The sequence below is a fragment of the Bos mutus genome, chromosome 18 (assembly GCF_027580195.1).
Source record: "Bos mutus isolate GX-2022 chromosome 18, NWIPB_WYAK_1.1, whole genome shotgun sequence".
In the NCBI taxonomy this organism is placed as follows: Eukaryota; Metazoa; Chordata; class Mammalia; order Artiodactyla; family Bovidae; genus Bos; species Bos mutus.
The window spans coordinates 24,301,387-24,321,902 of NC_091634.1; the positions used below are offsets into that span (position 1 = coordinate 24,301,387).

Sequence of the window (20,516 nt, forward strand, 5' to 3'; positions counted from 1 at the left end):
ACCCGTATCAGATCCAACCTTAATGAGGTTAGTTAGGGCCTCTGAGCCCCAACGCAGCACAGGCTCCCAGAGACCAGGCTAGAAGGGATACTCTTCCAGGCTCTTTCTCCATTTCAAACCTATCTATATCTTCATAAGATACTTCACTAAATTTTAAGAGATGGCACTCATGCAACACACACAATCTGCGTCCAGCATAGTGACAGACACCAAGAGTCCCGCACTTCAGTTCTCTGCCACCCCCTCGACAAATCAACCTGCTTGGGACCCACCAGGGATTGCTCTTGGTTCATCCAGGTTTGGCAGGAGTTTGACAGTCTGCACTGGAGGAGAAAGACATTGACTCAGATCCCTGGAAGGCCTGAAAAATGGGAATAGCAGTCCACTTTCCCCTGTGGGTTTCAAATACTGAGCAGACTGGAGATGTCACCCCCCCCTGGAGTTTGTACAGCAAGGGCGGGGGAGCCCATACCGAACAGTTTCTCACTCTCCACGTGGCCCCCAGCTCAGTTTGCGCACAGCCTCCAAGGGCCCAGAAGGGACAGGGTGTGTGAAGGGGTGGGCAGACGGCTCGAGAGCACCTCAGGGGACTCCTTGAGAACTCTTGTCTTCCCTGGCCAAGTTTTCTTTACACAAAGGCACCAGCCCGCTTGCTAAGGAACAGAGCTCACAGTCTGCAGGGCTGCTACGACCTGGCTGGAGTCCTGCTGTGTGAACTTGGGCATTTCAACTGACTACAGTGGACTTCCAGCTTCACGTCTGATGGTGGGAGGACAGTGTCCACTCACAGGGCTTCTGGGAGGCCAGGAGGAGAGAGGAGGCGCATGAAGCCCACCAGAGCCAAGCACATGGTGAGAGTACAAACATTTGTCACTATGGGTTTCATCTTTAGAAGCATCTCTCGGAAATAATACAGGTGCACGTGCAGCCATGGAACCACAGGGTGAGGAGAGAGGCCTGGCTTTAAGGACAAGCACAGGCATCCTACATCCATCTTTTCTGTAAATCAACACAGGAGAATCCTACTCACCCTGTGGGCTTAATATCTAAAAGGCATAAAACCGAATAACTTGCACTTGAAAATGTTTATGGTTATGCTATTTCACCAGCTGATTGTTAATGAAATATTCAGACAGTATTAAGCGCTTGCTAGGAGATTACAAAAATGCATATGTGGGGTTGGGGACAAGTGAACAGGTAGAGCACAGAAGATTTTTAGGGCAATAAAAACACCCTGTATGATATTATAGTGATAGCCATATGTCCAAACCCACAGAATGTATGTCAAGAGTAAATCATAAGGGAAACTGTGAATTTTGGATTATTAGGATAGATCAGTGTAGGTTCTTCATTGGTTAAAAAAAAGTGCCATCCTGGTGAGTGGTGTTGATAATGGGGGAAGCTATGACTGGGGATGGGGCAGAGGGCATATCAGAAATCTCTGTCCCTCTCAATTTTGCCGTAAACCTAAAGCAGCACTAAGAAATGTCTTTAAAAAACAAAACACAAAAATATGAATGAATGCCATGTGCCCCTAACCATAAAGAGCTGACAATTCTGCTTGACAACTAGAGAACCAGGACCTTCAAGTCTCCTCCAATCTTCATACAGTTAAGAGAATGCTCCTATGTCATGTGGGTCTTCAGCTTTATACTCCAGGGAATGTACCCCGACCCAGAAGGCAAATCACCGTTTGATCACAAATCTGACAGCCAGGACTTCCCCACTGATGAGTTTTGGTTCTCTAGCCTGACAGGTAAGATCCTGTTGCACCCGGGGAAGAATGTGAGAACCTAACGGAAGTGCTCTGACATCCCCTGAGAAAGGCACTACAGTGTGCTTTGTTTTGTTTTTTTTTTTAGATCTTGGTCATGATTCTAATAACTGAGGACAAAACCTAACACTGAAACAACAGGAAGATTAACATGGCCAAGTTCCAGAAATAATAGGCAAACTTATAAGTTATTTTCTACAGCCATGGAAACAATCTACTCCTTCATGTCCAAGTTCACTGCCTTCTAACTACACCTTGATAATTCTCATCACACCATTAGCATAGTTATATGCTTGCATATGATGTCCTTTCTAGAAAGTGAGTTCCAACTACCTTTTTTTTTTTGCATATCCCACATCTGCACAAAGAGTACTTGCTCAATCAATGTGGTATCTATCTCTCTTAAGACTTTATATAAATTCTCAAAGCTGAGACCTTTGAATTACTGGAATTCAGGCAAGTCCAGATATACGCCATACCCTGTATCTATTTTTGCTTCTCAACATAAAAATAGTTCAAATGGTTTGTTTTCAACTGTGAGACAGAAATCTGCCTGCAGTGACTTAAGCCTTCAAGTTATACTGAATGTGGCCTGGAAAAAAAAAAAAAGAGGGTGGAGGAAGGGAAAAGCTGACTTAGTCACACAATTCCCATCTGCGTGTGGAAATATAAAACCAAAAACGGATACCATCAGCAAGGATGGGAACCACAACGGGGCCATGCAAGCCAGGCTCCCAGCATTCCCTTTCACATACCCTACTGCAAAGACAAATTTATTTTAGGGTCAGGTGGAAAGATGGAACAAGATTCCGAAAGGACACAGAATTAGACCAAAATGATTTTCGTAGAGGCAGTGAAGGGCCTGGTTTCCAGCCCGCAACAGGTCTGGGACACGGGATCCACTCAGAGGTAACTCGAGAGTCACCGAAGATTCCCCCAGGGATATCGTCATCACCGGCTCTGACAGTTTGTGTGATATGCCCAGTAACAGGGGCCAGGTGAGAGCGACAGTGTTCTGTTTTTGTCATTCAGTCACAGAGTCCTGTCCAACTCTTTGCGACCCCAAGAAAGGCCTACCACAGAAAAAGACTAAGAGGCTGTGTGAACTCTCAATCCACCCCTGATCCATGCTTTCTCCACTAGCTGGAAACCAGAAACATCCTCGCAAGTTACGAGCATTCTGACCTTAGAAGTGAAGATTCTCCAAGATTCTACACCACTGTACAGCTGTCCCTCCTCCACTCACAGTTTTAAGAAGTCCCAGAAACGCAAGAACCCACTGAGTCCAAACCGCTGCTCTACAGACTGTGGAACGGAGGTCCAGAGATGAGAGGCCACACAACTGAACACTGGCAGGACCAGGCAGTGAGCCCAGGCTTCTGCCTCCTTGTAGCACAGAGCCATTCCTCTCAGCACATACCTCCTTTTGTCTTTATGAACTCAGTTTTTTTTTAAGTATTGTTTCAGCCTCTTTCCTTTCTCTGCCACAGATTACATTTCAAGCACTCAGTTCCCCATACAATGGCATTCCTATTTATACAAAGCTGTAAACAACAGCGAGAAGAGGGGGAGGGCTGGTAATAGATTTCCACCAGGATGTGCCTGACCTGCTTTTTTTCAACTTCAATAATTAGAAAGGCAGTGGGTCTGCAGGAATTATTCATACGCAGCAAGAGCCGTACACTATACATTTATGTTAAACATGTCAAATCCGATTGAAATCATGCCTGCCAGCACCGTATTCCATAAACACACTTTTCCCCAACAGTCGTCCAGACCTTGCCAGCCCATTAATACCCCCCTTTAATAGCAATCTTCCATAGATTCAAATCAGGGATGCTCCACTGCACTAATTGCTGTGTGTTAGGTGAGCATCATGGATTGAAAAAAATTAATAAAATAAAATCCCTTCAAGCCATTCCCCTTGAAGAGCAAAGCTCTAACTACAATTCTAACTCCAAATGTTACAAAAATGCAAACATGAACTTCAGTAAGGGATTTCTGAAGTGTTACCATGTTGTCATTTTAAGTTGGATTGTTGCCCTATCTTTTGTTTGTTTGTTTGTTTAAAGCGCTAATACCCCGAGTCATCCTGTCTCAAATTAGCTTAACTAGACCCAGCCTAGTGCTCCAAGCCTGGAAACCATGGCGGCTACAAGGTTTAAATAACCATCCTGCCATGATTCTTTGCCAAGAGTTCAATTTTTTCTCCTAATTATTGGTGATAAAGCATCACATTAATTGTATATCACTTAATTTATAGCAATTAATGATTGATTGGATAATCACTGCATTAATTATTGTTCAGTTGCTGACACTGGGGGCTCTTCAGTCTACAGCACGCACTTTCAAATCCACACTGCTGAAAGAGAACAAGCGATCACTTTCACATTTTAAAAGAGAAAACCACAGAGTTGGATGGTGGAAATGGCTGTGCATTAGGCTCTGCTTCAAAGACCCTTCCTGCATGCTCCAGGGACCCAGAGGAGCGCTTCACACTTGCTTTGAGTAGATGTGACTCTCAAGTATCTACCAAGGGCTTGTCGATGTGCCACCACATCCCATCATGGAACCCAGGTTGCAGCTGGTGGGTGTCACTTGTCTGTGTTTTCAAGGGGAGGCATCCAAGCCTCCCAAAGGCCAAAGTCATTCACTAACTGGTGGGCTTCCTGACTCCAAACGTATAGAGGTCTTTCCATTTCACCAAACTGCTCTCAGACTGAGCATCACGCTGTCTTACTACAAGGCACATTCATGGTTGACAGCCCCACTCAAGCTGAATGTACAGGTGGCGGTCATGTTACTATTTTCCACTGCACCACTTTAGAAGAGTGTTACTCTCTACACTCAGAATGGGGGTGAAAACTGGATCAAATGGTTAGACTGAAAAAGCGTTCTTGGAGAGGAGTATGGCAAACTTAGCACCCTATATTAGAATATATGGAAGAGCCCGTATGCAAACCCAAACCATCTGGCAACTTGCTAGAGCTCCCTGGGACCCCACTTACTTATCTGGAAAATGGTGGAAGGGGGCACAAGGGAGTGGGTCCTTCCAGTATCCATTGTATTTCATAGAGGAGGGGGTGAGAATCAAATGAAATAATGTATAGAAGGCAGTGCTGCCTAACTCTTCCTCACAAGGCAAGAACACACAGAAAACAATGGCAAGTTAGTATCAACAGACGAAGGTGCACCTGCCTCTGGCCTGAGCACGGCCCCCTGCCTCCAGGGGCCAACCCGAGGATGGTGGAGATGGGTACCTGTGAGCCATTCACTGGCTGGGCATGACGCTGGAGACCAGTGCCTGCCTCACAGTTACAGCTTAACATAGCCTGAGGAGTAACTGGAAAGTACAGGGAGAACTGGGACACAGTCTTTCAGGGTTAGTTTTGCTCCTCCTGAGTATCTGTAGGCTGATATGCTAGCTGCTAGCCACAGGCTGTTGAAACTTAAGTTCATTGAAATGAAGTAAAATGTAAAGCTGAGCTAGCTCCTCTGTGGTACTAGCTACGTGTCAAGTACTCAACAGTCATAGGTGGCCAGTGGCTGCGGTATTGTACAGTGCAGAGCAGAGCATCTTTATCGACACAGGAAGTTCCAGGCGGCAGCACTGATCTAGAGTAACACTGTTTGATGACTGGGCATTCCTGTGGAGTGTTACGCTCCCTGAAGGCAAGGCTCATAATCTCAAGGAAACTGGGATCAGTGGGACTCTGCTCAGCGCCCGGCACATGGCAGAGACCAAACCACTGACTGTAGGATTGACACTCCCGTGATTCAAGTCACTCTCCTCCTTGTCTTGCTGCCACTCAAGGTAAAAGACCTGATTCCTCAAGGAAAGAAGCTCAACAGACATCAAACAGGAAATCAGGAGTCCCATTCCAAAGTAAATAACAAATTTTAGTAAAGATTATCCGTTCCTGCGCAAACCCTTGAATTACATAATCAATAGCTGAGAAAATGCCAATTATCCAGGCCCATTTCAAATATGACTAATCTGCATCCTGAGCAGCCACTAATCTACAGGACAAATTGTGAAATCGCTACTTATTTATTTGCTGGGAGGAAGCACTCCCCATCCCATTTAATCAGAGAGGAACAGCTCAATTTAGGGAGTAAATGGAACAAACAGACATTTTTTATAAAATACTAAGGATCCCAAAGAAAGCTCAGGAGAGGCTGCTGGCACCTGTATTGATTCCAAGATCAAATTGGCCCAAAGCACCTTAATAAAGCCTGTCATTACACACGCAAACAACAGAGACAGTATTATGCTTCAGGTCAAGAGAGAATCGTTTGCAGGAGTCACAGAAGAATTTTCCCTTCTTTCTTTACTTCTGTGCAACTGGCAACATGTGTCTCTGACTTATTCATTCTCTCTCTGTCTTAGAGATAAAGATTAAGTATGGCCTGTTGCTTGAATGACTGAATGAGAAAGTAGAGTCTTATTAAAGACAGTGGCACTTTTCAGTGCTCATTTCAAGTCTTCATACAGTCTCGTGACCGCCGGCGTTGTCCACCCGTGCTGTGAAGACATATTCCTACTGAATTACAAACACTATGTTGTTTGTTGCTGTTCAGTTGCTAGGTCGTGTCCGATTCTTTGCAACCCCACGAACTGTAGCATGCCAGGCTTCCCTGTCCTTCACCATCTCCTGGAGTTTGCGCAAACGCAGGTCCATTGAGTCGCTGATGCCATTCAACCTTCTCATCCTCTGTCTCCTCCTGCCACCAATCACTCTGAATGAGATTTAATGGAACTGCCCTCAACAAAGGTTACCCTAACCTGGTCTAAGGATCAGAGAAGCACATACCAAGTGCCTGCCTGGCACACAGTAGGAGCTTTGCAAATGGTTCTGTTGTTCTCTCAGGGTCCTTTGCTCACAGAATGCAGGAAGCACGCACCACCTGCCATTTGCACAAGCCCACTGAATCCTATGTTACTTCCCCCAGCTTCCAAAACAACTGCCTGGCAACAGTTCTACATTCAAATGGGAGGATCCAAGAGAAAATCCCGCTAGGTTTCCTCATCTTATTTAACTAAACTACAAATGAAACCAAAAATAACCCCTCCTGATACTGAGTTACTGTATGCCAGGCACTGTTCCAAGCTTCCCAGATTCAAGTAACCCTCAGAGCAATGCTATGGAAATAGGGGGTTTTCTTAATGCCCATCTCACAGGAGAAAACTGAAGCACAGAACGGTGCCTGGAGCAAGGTCACTGAGCCAGAACACCCCGGGGGCGGGATTAGAAACCAGGCACCCAAATCCTGAAAACAAAGGACGGACCGGCCTGGACGGCAACTTAGACTTCAGACTGTGTCGGCAAAATCCCCCTAACCCAGCTCACTTCCTCCGGGCAGATGTGTGTCGGCCAAGTTTGTGTAGACCTCATCTGAACATTATAGCAGAGTCTGCGATCCTGATCCCTGGGAGGCACACAGGACAACCCTCCCCGCATGCTCAGGGCCTCCGAGTGTGGACGCCCATGCCCTAGTCCCTGGTCCTACCTTCCAGACCATCCTAGGGGGCTCGCCCTGGCCCTCGGCTTTAGCTTGAGCACAGGCCTCTGGACACCACAGAGCCCAGTGCAAAGGGGGATGGTGTGCAGCATGGAAGGGAAAACCATGGAAACAGGAAACAGGACAGTGACACATCCCTCTCGATACCTAGACGCTGTCACACTCAAATTTCTCTTTTCTAGGCTGAACAGCCCCGATTCCTTCAGCCTCTTCTCAGGCAGTATTGCTCAGCTTTCAGTCATTTTCATTGCTCTCCCCTGGCCTCCCTCCAAGATTCTGTATCTTGTTTAAATAGTAAAGGCCAACACTGAACGTGATTTAAGAACAGTCATGCCTGGAAAAGTAACAAAGGCCCAACCGATACGGACTCCAGAAGGCAAATATTTTCGCAAAAGAAAAAAAATCGAAGTATTACAATATTAATAATGGAAGGCAATAAGAACCAGGTTGACCAAATACAATGATTTCTGTGGCTTGTCACATCACATCCTCTAATTACGGTGGTGTTTCTGGGAGACGTCTCTGGCCTGATAAGTCTTCTCAGAAACCATCTGCTCCTCCTCAAAAAAGAACCAAGATTTTCCTCTAAGTCTCATCAAGTCTCTCCCTCGATACAGACACCCTATCATCCTGAGAAGGCCACTCCCCACTTCTCTCAACACCACCTTTTCCAGAAACAGCACTTCCTTTCCTAACTTCTTCCATTTCCTCTGCTTTTGCGTAGACGTCCCCCTGCCTCGCGGCTCCATCTGCCTCCCCTTTGGCCAAGGCAGGACACCAGGGATACAAAGAGGCTGCCTGGGACCCCAAATGCAGGATGAAGCCCACCCTCCACACTGCTGACTCCTTAGAGACTTGGGGGTGACTCTGATCAAGTTCCATGTGGCAAGTCCCTCCACTGGGTTCATGAGCAGTGGGACAGGGCCCCGGACCTCCCATGGAGGAAGAATCACACCAAGGGCAAAAACAATAGGGAGGAGGCGCGAAGGAAACGTGACCCCAAAACACAGCAGCCCCCAGGACAGCGCCAGCCACCTGGATGCCTGCTCGATCAATAAGCTGGCTCTGTGGCCATTTCAAGCAACTTTTAAAATTCTTAATATAAAGTAATAGGAGAAGGAAGGTGACCACTGCAACAGAGCAAGAATACAATCCTTCTCCCACCCGCAGAGAACCGGCCGAGCCGTTCCGAGCTGACCAAGCCTGCGCCTGCTCCCTGGCCTGTTTGCCGCCCTCCTCCAGGAGAGGAACATGGGGGCTAGAGGGCAGCCACACACGCTACCTGTCCACTTGCTCTGGTCCTTCTCGCCTCCACTCTCCTGGTCTTTAGCGAGCTCCTCGGGATCAGCAGCCGCTTCACTGGGCCCTTCAACATCTTCAATGGCTTCTTCTGCAAGAGAAGAAAACGAAAATGTCAAGGACTAAAAGTAGACAGAAGATGGAGGACTCTTGGCTGCTACTCCAAAGAAGTACCCGCCAAAAAATGCAGGCAGCCAACGACTGTCCCCCAGCCACACGGTGAGCCCCGAGAGGCCAGCCGCACAGGGATGCACGGTCTGGGGCGGTGGTGGGAACTTTCCTTCCTGCCCACTGGCAGGAGACTGCAGCCTGGTCTAGACGTGCAGACACTCAGTATTCTGAGATGGATTCCAAATACCTCGTTTGAGCTTTTCTTATTGAAAAGCCAATCCTGTTGAGGAAATAACTCCAACTGAGTTCTGAAATCACATGCAAGTCTTTAACACTTGCAGATGCAAGAAGTGCCACAGGCTTGCTTCTTGCCTAGCTCTGACCACACTGAGAGCTGGCATTGAACTAGACCTCGCATAAGGCTTCACGGTGCCTGAGCACCTGCCAGATCGTGGTTTTTTTTTTGTTTTTTTTTTTTAACAGTCATTCATATTCTGAAGAGTCACAGAATATCAGTGATTTGATTTCATCAGTGTGAAGAGGTCCAGGAAACAAACATCTATGGGTTCGCCAGGCATCAGTGGTGAGAACTAGATCTGTAGAGAAAGGGAAACAATTCCTTATCCAAATCATACACTCCCCGTTTGAAGTCATTCCATTCTCTACCCGCCACTGGCTTAAAACAAACCAAGGAAAGTCTCTCCAGCTCAACACACACTACTTTAGTGAAGGAAAAAGAATGGTCGTTTCCAACATGAGGTTAATCACAAAGTAAGATGCCACTCGCTTGCCGCAGTGGGACGAAGAGGGTAAGACACTCTGGATGCTGAGGGAAAGGAAGTGGGACATCGCTCACTTGTTCTCCTGGACCTATGGACCGTTATTTAAAACATTCAATAAGAACAGGCTAAACGAATGAATAAGGCGAGCAAACCAAAGTAGGTTGATGATGAAATCGTTAGACTTTGAAGAGCACAGCTTCCTGGGTGTGGAGACACTGAAGCCCATGTCTGTCACCCAAGGCCATTGCCAGACGAGATCCATGGGACTAAGGCTGTTGGCCCACGGACCTGGGGTTATTCTGACATCACGCTGGGTCTCTCTAGCCCCAACTCCACTTTTCAACATTTCAAGGAGGGACACTAACGACCCTCCAGAAAATAGTGTCTGAATTTCATCTCATAAAAGGGAGTAAAAAGAGTTCAAAGTAAACTGACCTCAGAAGATTTATGAAACACTTGAGGAAGAAAGTATCTGTTTAGAGCCAGATTTTCCTAACTCTTCCCAAAAAGACAATGAAAGACCAAGAGCTGGAAGATGGAACTAGAGGTCGGGGAACATTTCTTCATTACCGCCAAGAGGGCATGTAAGAGTCAGTCATGGGGAACACGCATGAGAGGAGATACTGCTTGTTTTCCTCTTCAACTAAGAGGCTTCCACAAATAATTTCTATGTCGCCTTTCTGTCTCACTGCACAGTCAAGTTAATATCAAGTCTTCCCACGCCCACCCCTAGTTCAAACAAAGAAAAAGCATGCAACCATGGTTTGAAGTCAGTCAGACATACAGCACCATATTAACACGCTACAGCCTTTAGTGGAGGAAAAAAATACAAAGTGTTAGCTGAGCAATAATAAACAAGGTACACAGCATGCTATAGGTGCCATCTTAATTCAGGCCAAATAGTCAATGCATACTTTTGGCTTTTGATTAAACTGTTTAGCACTATAATTATAAAATCCATCTCTGAAAGGTGATACCAGCATTCAGTGGATCAGAATTAAGTTGGGTCTACCCAAAGTAGCTAGGTCTCTTAAAATATACTCATTTGCCCAAATATATCCTGCGATACAAAATCCCTGCAAGTGCCTATACGTTCATCAAATGCGATTATGCAGAGATGGCCCCTCCTCTCTGGGGCACACACACCACTCCAGGTGGAGCAAGTCTGACACCTACACACGGGGGACACCTCGATGTGATGAGCAGTGTTGGGAGGTGCTGCTCTGCAGAGGTGGGAAGGAATTTAGCCACTGAGAGGCCGGCTCCAAGGCCAGCGCCTCTCTCGGTGTACTATGTGGGCTGAGCCATCCAAGCAGAGAGTTAAGAACTCACGGTCACTCTGGCACTGACCCCAGCTCTTTGAACCTTTTCAGAAAAATCCATCCAGAGACAGACTGAAGAATGAGCACGTCATTCGCTCAACAAGCAAGGAACCCACATGGCGCTTTGTGGCTGTCCCAGGCCCTCGGTCTACGAGCCCGCTTGGTCCTCTGCTTTCTTCCCTCCCTGCCCTGCCAAGGATGGGAAAGTGACGGTGACCAAGCTCCAGTGAGAAGGTGAATGATCCAGGTTGGCTCAGGAATTTCTTTTGCATCTCTTTTTCTTCTTAAAGATTTAAAAATCAAGTCCTCTTCTCTTGAAAGGGATTCCCTAGTGGCTCAGACGGTAAAGAGCCTGCCTGCAATGCATGAGACTCGGGTTCAATCCCTGGGTTGGGAAGATCCCCTGGAGAAGGAAATGGCAACCCACTCCAGTATTCGTGCCTGGAAAATCCCACAGACAGAGGAGCCTGGCAGTCTATGGGGTCGCAAAGAGTCAGACACGACTGAGTGACTTCACTTTCACTTTCCTCTTCTGAGTTTTTAGATTTAATATTATAATTTCTGATATATTAAACACCCCAAATCTGTTGTATACTTTGTGGAATAAGAAATGATTAAGAAACTCTGGGACAAGCCAGCTTCCTTTATGGGCAGATCAGTGTCCTCACCCCCGGCTAGAAAATCAGGTCCCATTCAGCCCGGTAGGCGCTTCCCTGTAGTTCCGCATGTGACCTACAGGTGTCGCCCTCTGCAAGGCGAGCCCTGGAAGGGCAGCTAGCTGCAGGAGGCAGACACTGTCTGGGTCGCCTAACCTGAGCATGTGGAAATAATATATGTCTTCAAGTGAACTGTCTGGTCCTGGGGAAATAAAATAGGACATTCATAAGCAGTTACACCATCTGTCTTTATACCATCATCATCAACAGCAAGAGGAAAAATAGCTCTTTAAAATGGATGAAAGCCCAGGCTGACAGTAACCAGAAAACTGTGAGCTCTGAATACCAATAAAGGTAGAGATATGATTAAAAAACAGAGATGTAAACTATGAATTCATCTGGATAGCTCGGCCCCACAGTGCTGTGCAGACAGGGTCTGTTTTGTTGGTCCCAAAAGTCCCCACCATTGTCACTAAGACCGGGCCTTGGGCACCCACGGGCAGGCCTGGGGCTCTGTGCACTGGGAGCGCATGGGGCCAGGGGCAGGATGGCGTCCAGCTCTGAGTCCCTGGGGCTGGCTGGGTAGCCCACGCTCCCTTCAGGAATGTGTATTTGATACCCACATGCTCACAGAGCACAGAGCAGAGGGGACGTGTTCAGGGAACGCATTTCTCCCCCACAGTTAAGTCAGTGGCAACTGGCCGGGGTCATTACAGAAGTTGTCCCCCATCCCCCCCCATAATGTCAGCTACTGACAGATGGCGGGAAGTGAAGACCTGATGGACGACGATCCAGTTTTATCTGGGAAATCCTGTCTTTCTCTCAGAAGACAAAGTTACTTTTCTTCCCCAAGAAATACAACAGCCACTGTGCCATTTTTAAGGCCAAAAAAAAAAAAAAAAAGACAAATCAAAACCATCTTCTCCCCAAAGAGTTGAACGCTATTTCAGAACCTAACCAGAACACACCAGGAATGCTTTCTCAGGGGCACAGCCAGCGCCTGGGTGAGGAGGTCATCTCTGCACCCCATGCCTGGCCTGTTCCAGCCAGAGCAGCAGGCCCCGCACGTCTCAGACAGATGAGATGGTCTATTGCTCACAAGACTCCAGAGGTCGTGCCTCCAAACCCCTTGCAGACGCCCACTCTCATGGATACAGTCCACAGCAGCCCTCAGACGAGAGCACCCCTCCTGTTTGGGTGTATTTTCATGTTAAAGGGTTCAGGGAAACAGAAGCAAATCTCCAATAATGGCGAGGTCCTCTGGTGTCCCTTCCATCTTCAGTTTCCACATAAAACACTGGCTGAAGGCCTTTCAAAAACCTATTTCCATCACTACCTCTTTGTACAACTGCTTCTCCCAGACAGCACTCACTCATGTCTGCTGGTTAAGGGCTGAGCCCTCAGGTATGAGGGTTTCAGCAAATGTTGTTTGCTCACTCAGTCGTGTCCGACTCTTTGCGACCCCACGGACTGCAGCCTGCCAGGCTCCTCTGTCCATGGGATTTTTCAGGCAAGAACACTGAAGTGAGTTGCCATTTCCTTCTCCAAGGGATCTTTCCAACACAGGGATTGAACCCTGGTCGCCTGCATTACAGGTAGATTCTTTACCACTGAGCCACCAGGGAATCCCCATTTCAGCAGATAATACATTCTAAAAGGGAAGGGTTCCCAGGGCAGCATAGATTTGGGAGGTGGAGGGAGGTGATGATACCACAGCCCCAGAAAATGTCCCTTCAATTAAGGTGGCTTTCTTGCCACAAATGCACACTGTTCTCTCAACACACCTTACACTCATCACGTTGGTAAACATGACTGTACGATTTCCCAATTTATGGTAACATCTGCTTCTGAAGGAGGGGCGTGTGCCAACTAGCAACCCCATATGGATTCGCAACGATTTTATGAACCACTTGGAAACTGGTTTGTGGAAGGAGCATGAGGCTGAAGCAAAAACAGAGGCGGCATCAGCACGAAGTCAGCACCTGCCACCATGCGCTGAGTGTGTCACCAAGACACGCCCTTTGCTGAAAAAGGACACCGTTCACCAAATAACTAGGGCCAAGGGGAGTACTTTACAAACCACAGGCTTGAAGGAAGGGGAGTCCATCAACACCTGAGACTAGTCCTAACTGTTCCTGATTCTTTAACAGGATAACGTGGGCTCAGTCAAAGTGAAAGTCACTCAGTCGTGTCTGACTCTTTGCAACCCTATGGACGATACAGTCCATGGAATTCTTCAGGCCAGAATACTCGAGTGGGTAGTCTTCCCCTTCTCCAGGGGATCTTCCCAACCCAGGGATCTAACCCAGGCGGGTGGATTCTTTACCAGCTGAGCCACAAGGGAAGTCCAAGAATACTGGAGTGGGTAGCCTCTCCCTTCTCCAGTGGATCTTCCCAACCCAGGAATCAAACCGGGGTCTCCTGCATTGCAGATGGATTCTTTACCAACTGAGCTATCAGGGAAGACTAAGTCAAACCTTCCTCCAAACCTGACAAAGCCCTGCCATGGGGCCTTGATGATAGGAATTTGGAAATTCTCCTAAGAACCAGGGCGCTGTTCCCAGAACTCAGGCGATCACATTACTTGAAGAATACACTGATACACTGAAGAATGAAATCATTCTTCCCTTTTTCTTTGGGGGGAGCTACGTTTGAGGGTGGGGGTGAACTAAAGTGCGTTTGCCTGTCGGCAGGCTCAAGAGCTGAGAAACATTAGCTGTCATGAACCACAATCAAATCAGGTTTGAAATATTTAGCAGTGGCTTGGAAAACGCGGCAGTGCAGCTCTGACAGGCGAGATGCGCAGACACCCACTTTCCATTATAATGGAAATATCAGGCCTGTTCTGAATATGTATAACCCAGAAAAATGTATTGATTTTTCATTCGGCATTAAAAAAAATGAAGTAGCCTGCAGCTGTCAAAAGCCTTTTGTTAAAAGCTCGTCTTTCCTGGAATGAGGGTTACCAGAAACAAGTTTTAATTGTATATTGGACCTCTTCTTTGAAAAACAAAATAACCAATCTGCTTACTTTGAAGATAGGGTTCAAGCTTTTCCTTTCCCCATTTTCAACCTAATTAACCAAGGACAAGCGCCGCCGCGGACGGGTAAGGCCCGGCACGCTCTGACCAGCAGGATGGACGCGGAGGGTGGCAGCCACTTGTGCTGGAGCCTCCATGGTGGGTGGCTAGGGGATTCCATCACCGCGTCTTGCCCCCTTGTACCTGTAACGACAGACTCACCCCACAGGACACCTTGGCCGACCCCTGTCCTCTTGTAGGGCCAAATGGAACAACTGGAGAATGAGGGCCAAACAGTCCAGCTTGCCCAACCCTCTCAGCCCCTTGTGCTTCCACAGGAAACCTCTAACGGCTGGACATATTCTACAAAAGTATGCACGCTTTATTTTGCAGACAAGAGGTCAAATCAAATCCTACAATATGAAAGATGATGGCTAAGGTCTAGACCACTTATTTTGAATAATATCCAGTGCATTAAAATTCTGCTGCAAGAATAACCTGTAACAGGATGTGACCTGCAATGCTGACGGATGGATGCTTCTGCTGCCCCCAGCTCATCACCCTCTCTCGGCCGCAGAGGGAGAGGTGGCCGCACTCACTGGGGCAGGTGGCTAACTGAGCCAGTCTCCCTCTTGACACTTTGGCAAGTGCGATCCCACTGAACAGTGACCTCAGGTCCTACAGTAGGTGACACTCCATGTGCCCTGGGCTGCACCTCAAACGCACAGTGACTCCCAGACTCAGGATGCAATATTCTACTCCACAACGTCCCCAAACGCACTTTTTCAAATGTTGATGCTGTGGTTTTACTCCATGGGGTCTTTCTAGCCCTGATGACATGGTTGGAAACTGCCTGAGAGGTAGTTCAAGCAATTAGGTCTTCTGAGTGACAATACCACACCCCAGGAAATTTCCCTTAAATCAGGTTGTTTTCTGCCTACCACAATGCAAACTCTTCTTCTAACACCCCAGTCCTTAGACCTAGCATTGTGGTAGAGGTGACCACACGTTCTCACTCTGCCCACTAAAGACGGAACTTCCACACCTCCCTGGAGGTCCTCTGTGGGTAATCCATCTGAATATTATTGTTAATTGTTGGCAAACTTTGGCCATTCTGTTTCCTACATCTTAACAGGGTAGAGATTACTTGAGGAAGAAGTCCAATTGCAAGACGAAGGGTCCACGGTCTAAATAAAAGCTGGTGAATGAAACATTCTGAGCGACTGTGACAGTCCAGGTGGGAATCCTTACAGGGGTGAAGGATGAGAGTAGGAAGGAAGAGTAGGCGGGGGCCCCAAGGCTGGCATGCTGCTTTATGCATTCAGGACCTGGAATGTTTTCCCACCTCCTCAGGGTATGTTGCCATTTCTTTTCCAGAGACAGGAGAATCCAGGACACTAACAGAGACTAAGGTGTTTGGTGAAAAGTACGTTCTCGGAGCAGATGCCAAGCACTCAGACCTCCTGCACCCCAGCCTGCCCAAGTCTGGAGCACACAGCACGGGACAGATGTGGGGGGTGTTGTCTCCCCCTCGAGGTCACCCTTGTCCTTAGCGTTTCCCATTCTCCCCCCCATCTAAGCTCTCTGCCGGCCAGGCCATCTTGCTGAAGACCCTTTTCCACCCGCTGGAGTGAAGGGTCGCCAGTCAGCCACAGGTATCTTCCCACCCCAAGGAGCTTTAAAAAAAAAAAAAGTGACCAAAGTGCTAACTAGCTGTTTTAAATGCAACTGCCCTCTGGAAGATGATGTTTATAAAAACAAGTTCCGGTCCTCTGAGAGATAAGAGGATGTGAGGAGGAGAGGAACAGAGGACATGGAGAAGATCAGACCCACTCCCGCCCTCCACTGACATATTCTTTTCCTTTCAGTGATCATTTTTCCACAAGAATTTTTTTCATTGCTGGGTTCATTCACCAAGTATACTGGGGGCTGCTGGGCCCAGAGTCTCTGGACCGAGCCTGCGAGGCGGTGGAGGCCCAGCAACCTCAACACGGGCCCAGGAGAGGCTCTGCAGGAAAATCCACTAAACTCAGGCACACTAGTGGCGAGGAAGCAAGCGGCCCCCTCAGTCAGGCCCCTCTCTCCCGCCCCTGCCCCACCACCCTTGGCTTTGGCACCAGGCTGCAAGAGTCAACACTGAAGGCAATGCCGGGTATTATTAAAATGACTAATTGGAGAATAGAGACCATTTATGCTTTTGTATATTTGAAGATCTTGCCACTGTTTATAGAAACAAGAAAAATGGGGCTTGGGCAGCCTGAGGGAGCCTGGGAAGCTGCAGCCTGCGTGCACAGCCCCTGCCGGAGAAGGTGAGGCCCCGAAGACTCGCCTGGGGGAGCCCTGCGCCCACGTGTTTCACCTCCAACGTGAGTGTGGACAAGAAGGGGCCATAGCCCCTGCTGGAGAGGGTGAGGCCCTGAAGGCTCGCCTGGGGGAGCCCCGCGCTAGCGTGCTTCATGTCCATCGTGAGCGTGTATACGAGGCGGCATCTCCTGGGCCATCTGGAGCACACCGCCCGCCCTGGGCTGCGCACATAGCACCGTCACCCGCCAGGGTCCTACCAGCTTCCCACTTCCGGGCCAGGCCATTCGGTCATTTGAACAGTTTGTCAAAACCTCGCTGGAATTAAGGGGGTGGGTGGGGGTCACGAGAGGAGAAAAAGGGAGGAAACGCCTAGAGCCGGGATTGCAACCGGCTCCATTTATCTGTGTTCTCAGCCAAAGCACCTGGGCTGCCCCCTGCGGAAACGCAGAAAGGATGAAAGCCGCGTGCGGTGACAAAGCACGCCGGAACGAACGTGTCACTGACTCGCCTGGTGGCTGTTCCCAGGAAGGTTTTTTTTTTTCTTTTTAAATACTGAAAGATGTGCATTCCGGGTTTTAAAATACCAAACCCGGCCCTGACTTGGTTGGGGAACGCGCGCTAAACCAGAAACCCAGCTCCATGCCGGAACTCTGAGGAACACCGGGTTCAGGGGGATTAATCCCCTTGGGTTTCTACGGAGCCCTGGCTGCTGCTGCGACTTCCACACACGAAATGTAAAAAAGGCAAACTCCCCAAGCATGTTTGTAGCGGAGCGTGATGTGATTGTGTTGTCATTTATGGGAAATAATCGCAAGCCCATCTCTCCCCTTCCCTCCCCCCCCACCATTTTCCAGTCCAAATAACCATGAAAAATTACACTTCAATGTCAGGGCGACGACAAAGGAGGCGCGCTCTCTGGGAGCTCAGCGCATTTGCAGGGGTTTTTCCTTTCGATGGACAAAAACTACCTTCAATTGTACTTCGTTTAAAACGTGATCTAACAAATGCATTTTGACAAGCCTTTTTCTCTTTCTCTCCCTTCTTTCAAACAGTATTTTGCACAGTTTAACCTCGCACCAAACTGGAATGTTCTGGAAAGAAGGGGCAAAGAAAATAGAAAGGTCCTTGAAACCAAGAAGGGTGGTTTTCCCCTCCTTCCATTAAAAACAAAGTCATGGAGAAGAATAATGATTCTAACTCAGTGGACTACTACTGAGAAAGAGGGTGGAGAGTAAACGGCCTGTCTTACGGGCAGAATCTTTGATAGGCAAAGGTGAGAAAAGCCAGGGTGAGCAGGAGGGGAGGGTCGCAGGAGGGGAGGGTCTTGATGGAGGAAAAAAGCACCCCCTCCCCAAGCTCATTCTTCGGAATAAACCATTTTGTGGATTTGAAAGCATCCTCTGAGGGTGTGGATGTAAGTCAGAAGTGGGGGTGGGGTGGGGGGGTCATGACCACGAGGCTGAGGAAGGGAAGCTCTCAGGTGGGGTACTGCTTCCCCCTCCCCCATGGAAAGGGACGTTTTTCAACCCAACTGATCTGCCTGAAAGCTTTTTAGCATTCCAGGTGTGAGGCCTGAGCAGTCCCTTCGAGCATCTGTCTTTCAATAACACCCTGTTTGAAATAAACACTGCCAGGCTCCCATGGTTGGAGGGTGAAGACAAGATAGATAAACACACATGAGTGATAGAAAGCATGTAAATAAAAAAAGAAAAAATTAACAGTTTCCATTAAAGAAGGCTGGTATCACCTGAGTCAAAACTGACTAGGCTTGTCAGAGAGAGATCTTATGTTTAATGTAAAAAAAATATGTATATACATATATATGATGTGCTTCCTAATTTATTTATTTTTACATGAAAAGAATGTTGGAATTACATAGATTAAAAAAAAATCAAGGCAGGCCTATAAATGTACTTAAGTATCCATATACAAATGAAGGTGTATGGGAAATGAACAGGATATACCAGAGTGATATTAGATGATGGTGATTAGAACCTAATGGGTGTAAGTGAACCTTGTGGGAGGGCTCTCATGACGGGAATGCCCTCGCTGACGGACGCAATCTATACGGGAATGAAGGAAGCGGGTGGGGGGTGACCATGCAGACCTGAGGCGTTACAGCTCGGGGAAGACAGAATTGGACAACGCTGAAGGCAAAGAGGGAGTACTGGGGGCCTGGACATGCGAAAAAGCAAACCAAAAGCAACACAGGTGAACATTTTGTTTCTGGCCACCAAAACAAATAGCAGTCGACTGCAAAAGATGAAACCATGACGCCAGGGGCTGGAGTCACATGACACACAAATGAAGGACTTGCGTTTCCAGCCCCTTTGTGGCTTCACTCTGATGTCCATGCCGTCCAAAGGGGCTCCAGCCTGTTAAGGAAAGACCTGTGCCCTGTGAAGCACAGGGTGCACACAGAAACATTAGTCTCTGCTTGTCTGTGGAGGGCGGTGTGAGGGGCTGATTGTCAATGAGCTTCATTTTGCATGATCATAAGCCACTTATATGCACAGCTGGGAAAACCAGCTGATTCATAAAAACAAAGCACAAACAAAGGCTTACACTTTCCAAACCAAATCTGGGAAACAGACATCGGGCCAACTTCAGACAATGCTGTGTCCAGAAAAGCACTGACTCGCCCTGCCCTCTTTTGGCCAGACCCAAGCTGTGCAAAGGTCGCTGCATGTGTAATGGCCTGGCATGTCCCAGAATGCAGCCTTAAACACGCACATGAAGCCGGCGCTGGCTCACGACAGCTTCACCCCTCCTTTCACGCTGGGGATCCCCGGGTGCCTACCGCAGGCTCACAGCCTGGTGCAAGCGGTGAAGAGCCTGCCTCTGCTGTGAGCACTTACAGTCACACTCGAGATACTGAGGGGTGCACCTCCATGTGGAGAGTCCAAAACTGGGCCGGCCCCCCAAAACCATCAAGCCCCCAAACATGCTTCAGTCTGAGACAACTGGGTGACAGAAGCAACGTGTTTGAGTTGACATCTCCTAGGAAACTGCAAACAAAGTGAAGCGGGAAGTCGAGGTGAAGGGAAAACCCAGAGATTTATGTTCAAGAGCTTTCCTGCATTAACGGGAGAAAAAGCAGATGGAACTGCTAAATTGTGGTCATTTTTTTTTTTTTTAAAGCTTGCTATTTTATTATGCCAGCATAACGTTTATGACGAAACTTGACAAAGGCATTACAGGGAAAAATTGCAGACAAATCTAACTCATGAACATATAAGCAAAATTCGTAAACACTGTATTGGCCAGCCACACTAGGAGTAATCATCATCATGCATTTTTGACGTGCACCTTGTACAGTTCTTTTGTGTCCAAAGGGAAAAAGAAAATCCTTGGATCTTCTTCCTCCTTTTGAGAAACTTCCAAAGGTATGCCAATGGCTGAATACAAAGACTCCATATTTTAAAAATCTGGATCCTATACAATGAAATGGTCCTTTTCTAGGGTTTGACAACACCCCCCACCACACACACACACACACACATACCTGCCTTCTCACAGTGATTTTAGCTACAGCAATCCATCCAGGAATCTGCCAGAGGTACTAATTGTATTTTAGTCTCAGCCTTAGGACCCTGTGAGCATCTATTCAGCTTTACTTCCCGCTGGATGTTTCTTAGACCTAAGAACAGGCTGGTATCCTTTAAAAAGCAAGGCACCCACTACACACCCCCAAGTTTATACGGCAATATATCTCAAGGCACAAA

At 47.8% G+C, this 20,516-nt stretch overlaps 1 protein-coding gene across 6 annotated transcripts in view; it reads right to left on the bottom strand.

Annotated features, from left to right (window-relative positions):
- The window catches only part of ZFHX3 (zinc finger homeobox 3), a 255,242-nt gene that overhangs the window by 35,421 nt on the left and 199,305 nt on the right, over positions 1-20,516 (bottom strand). For all 6 annotated transcript variants that reach the window (XM_070388070.1, XM_070388069.1, XM_070388073.1 and 3 more), the window contains one exon: positions 8,580-8,687. In XM_070388070.1, the coding sequence (XP_070244171.1) occupies positions 8,580-8,687 (108 nt within the window). The remainder of the gene's footprint in view (positions 1-8,579; positions 8,688-20,516) is intronic.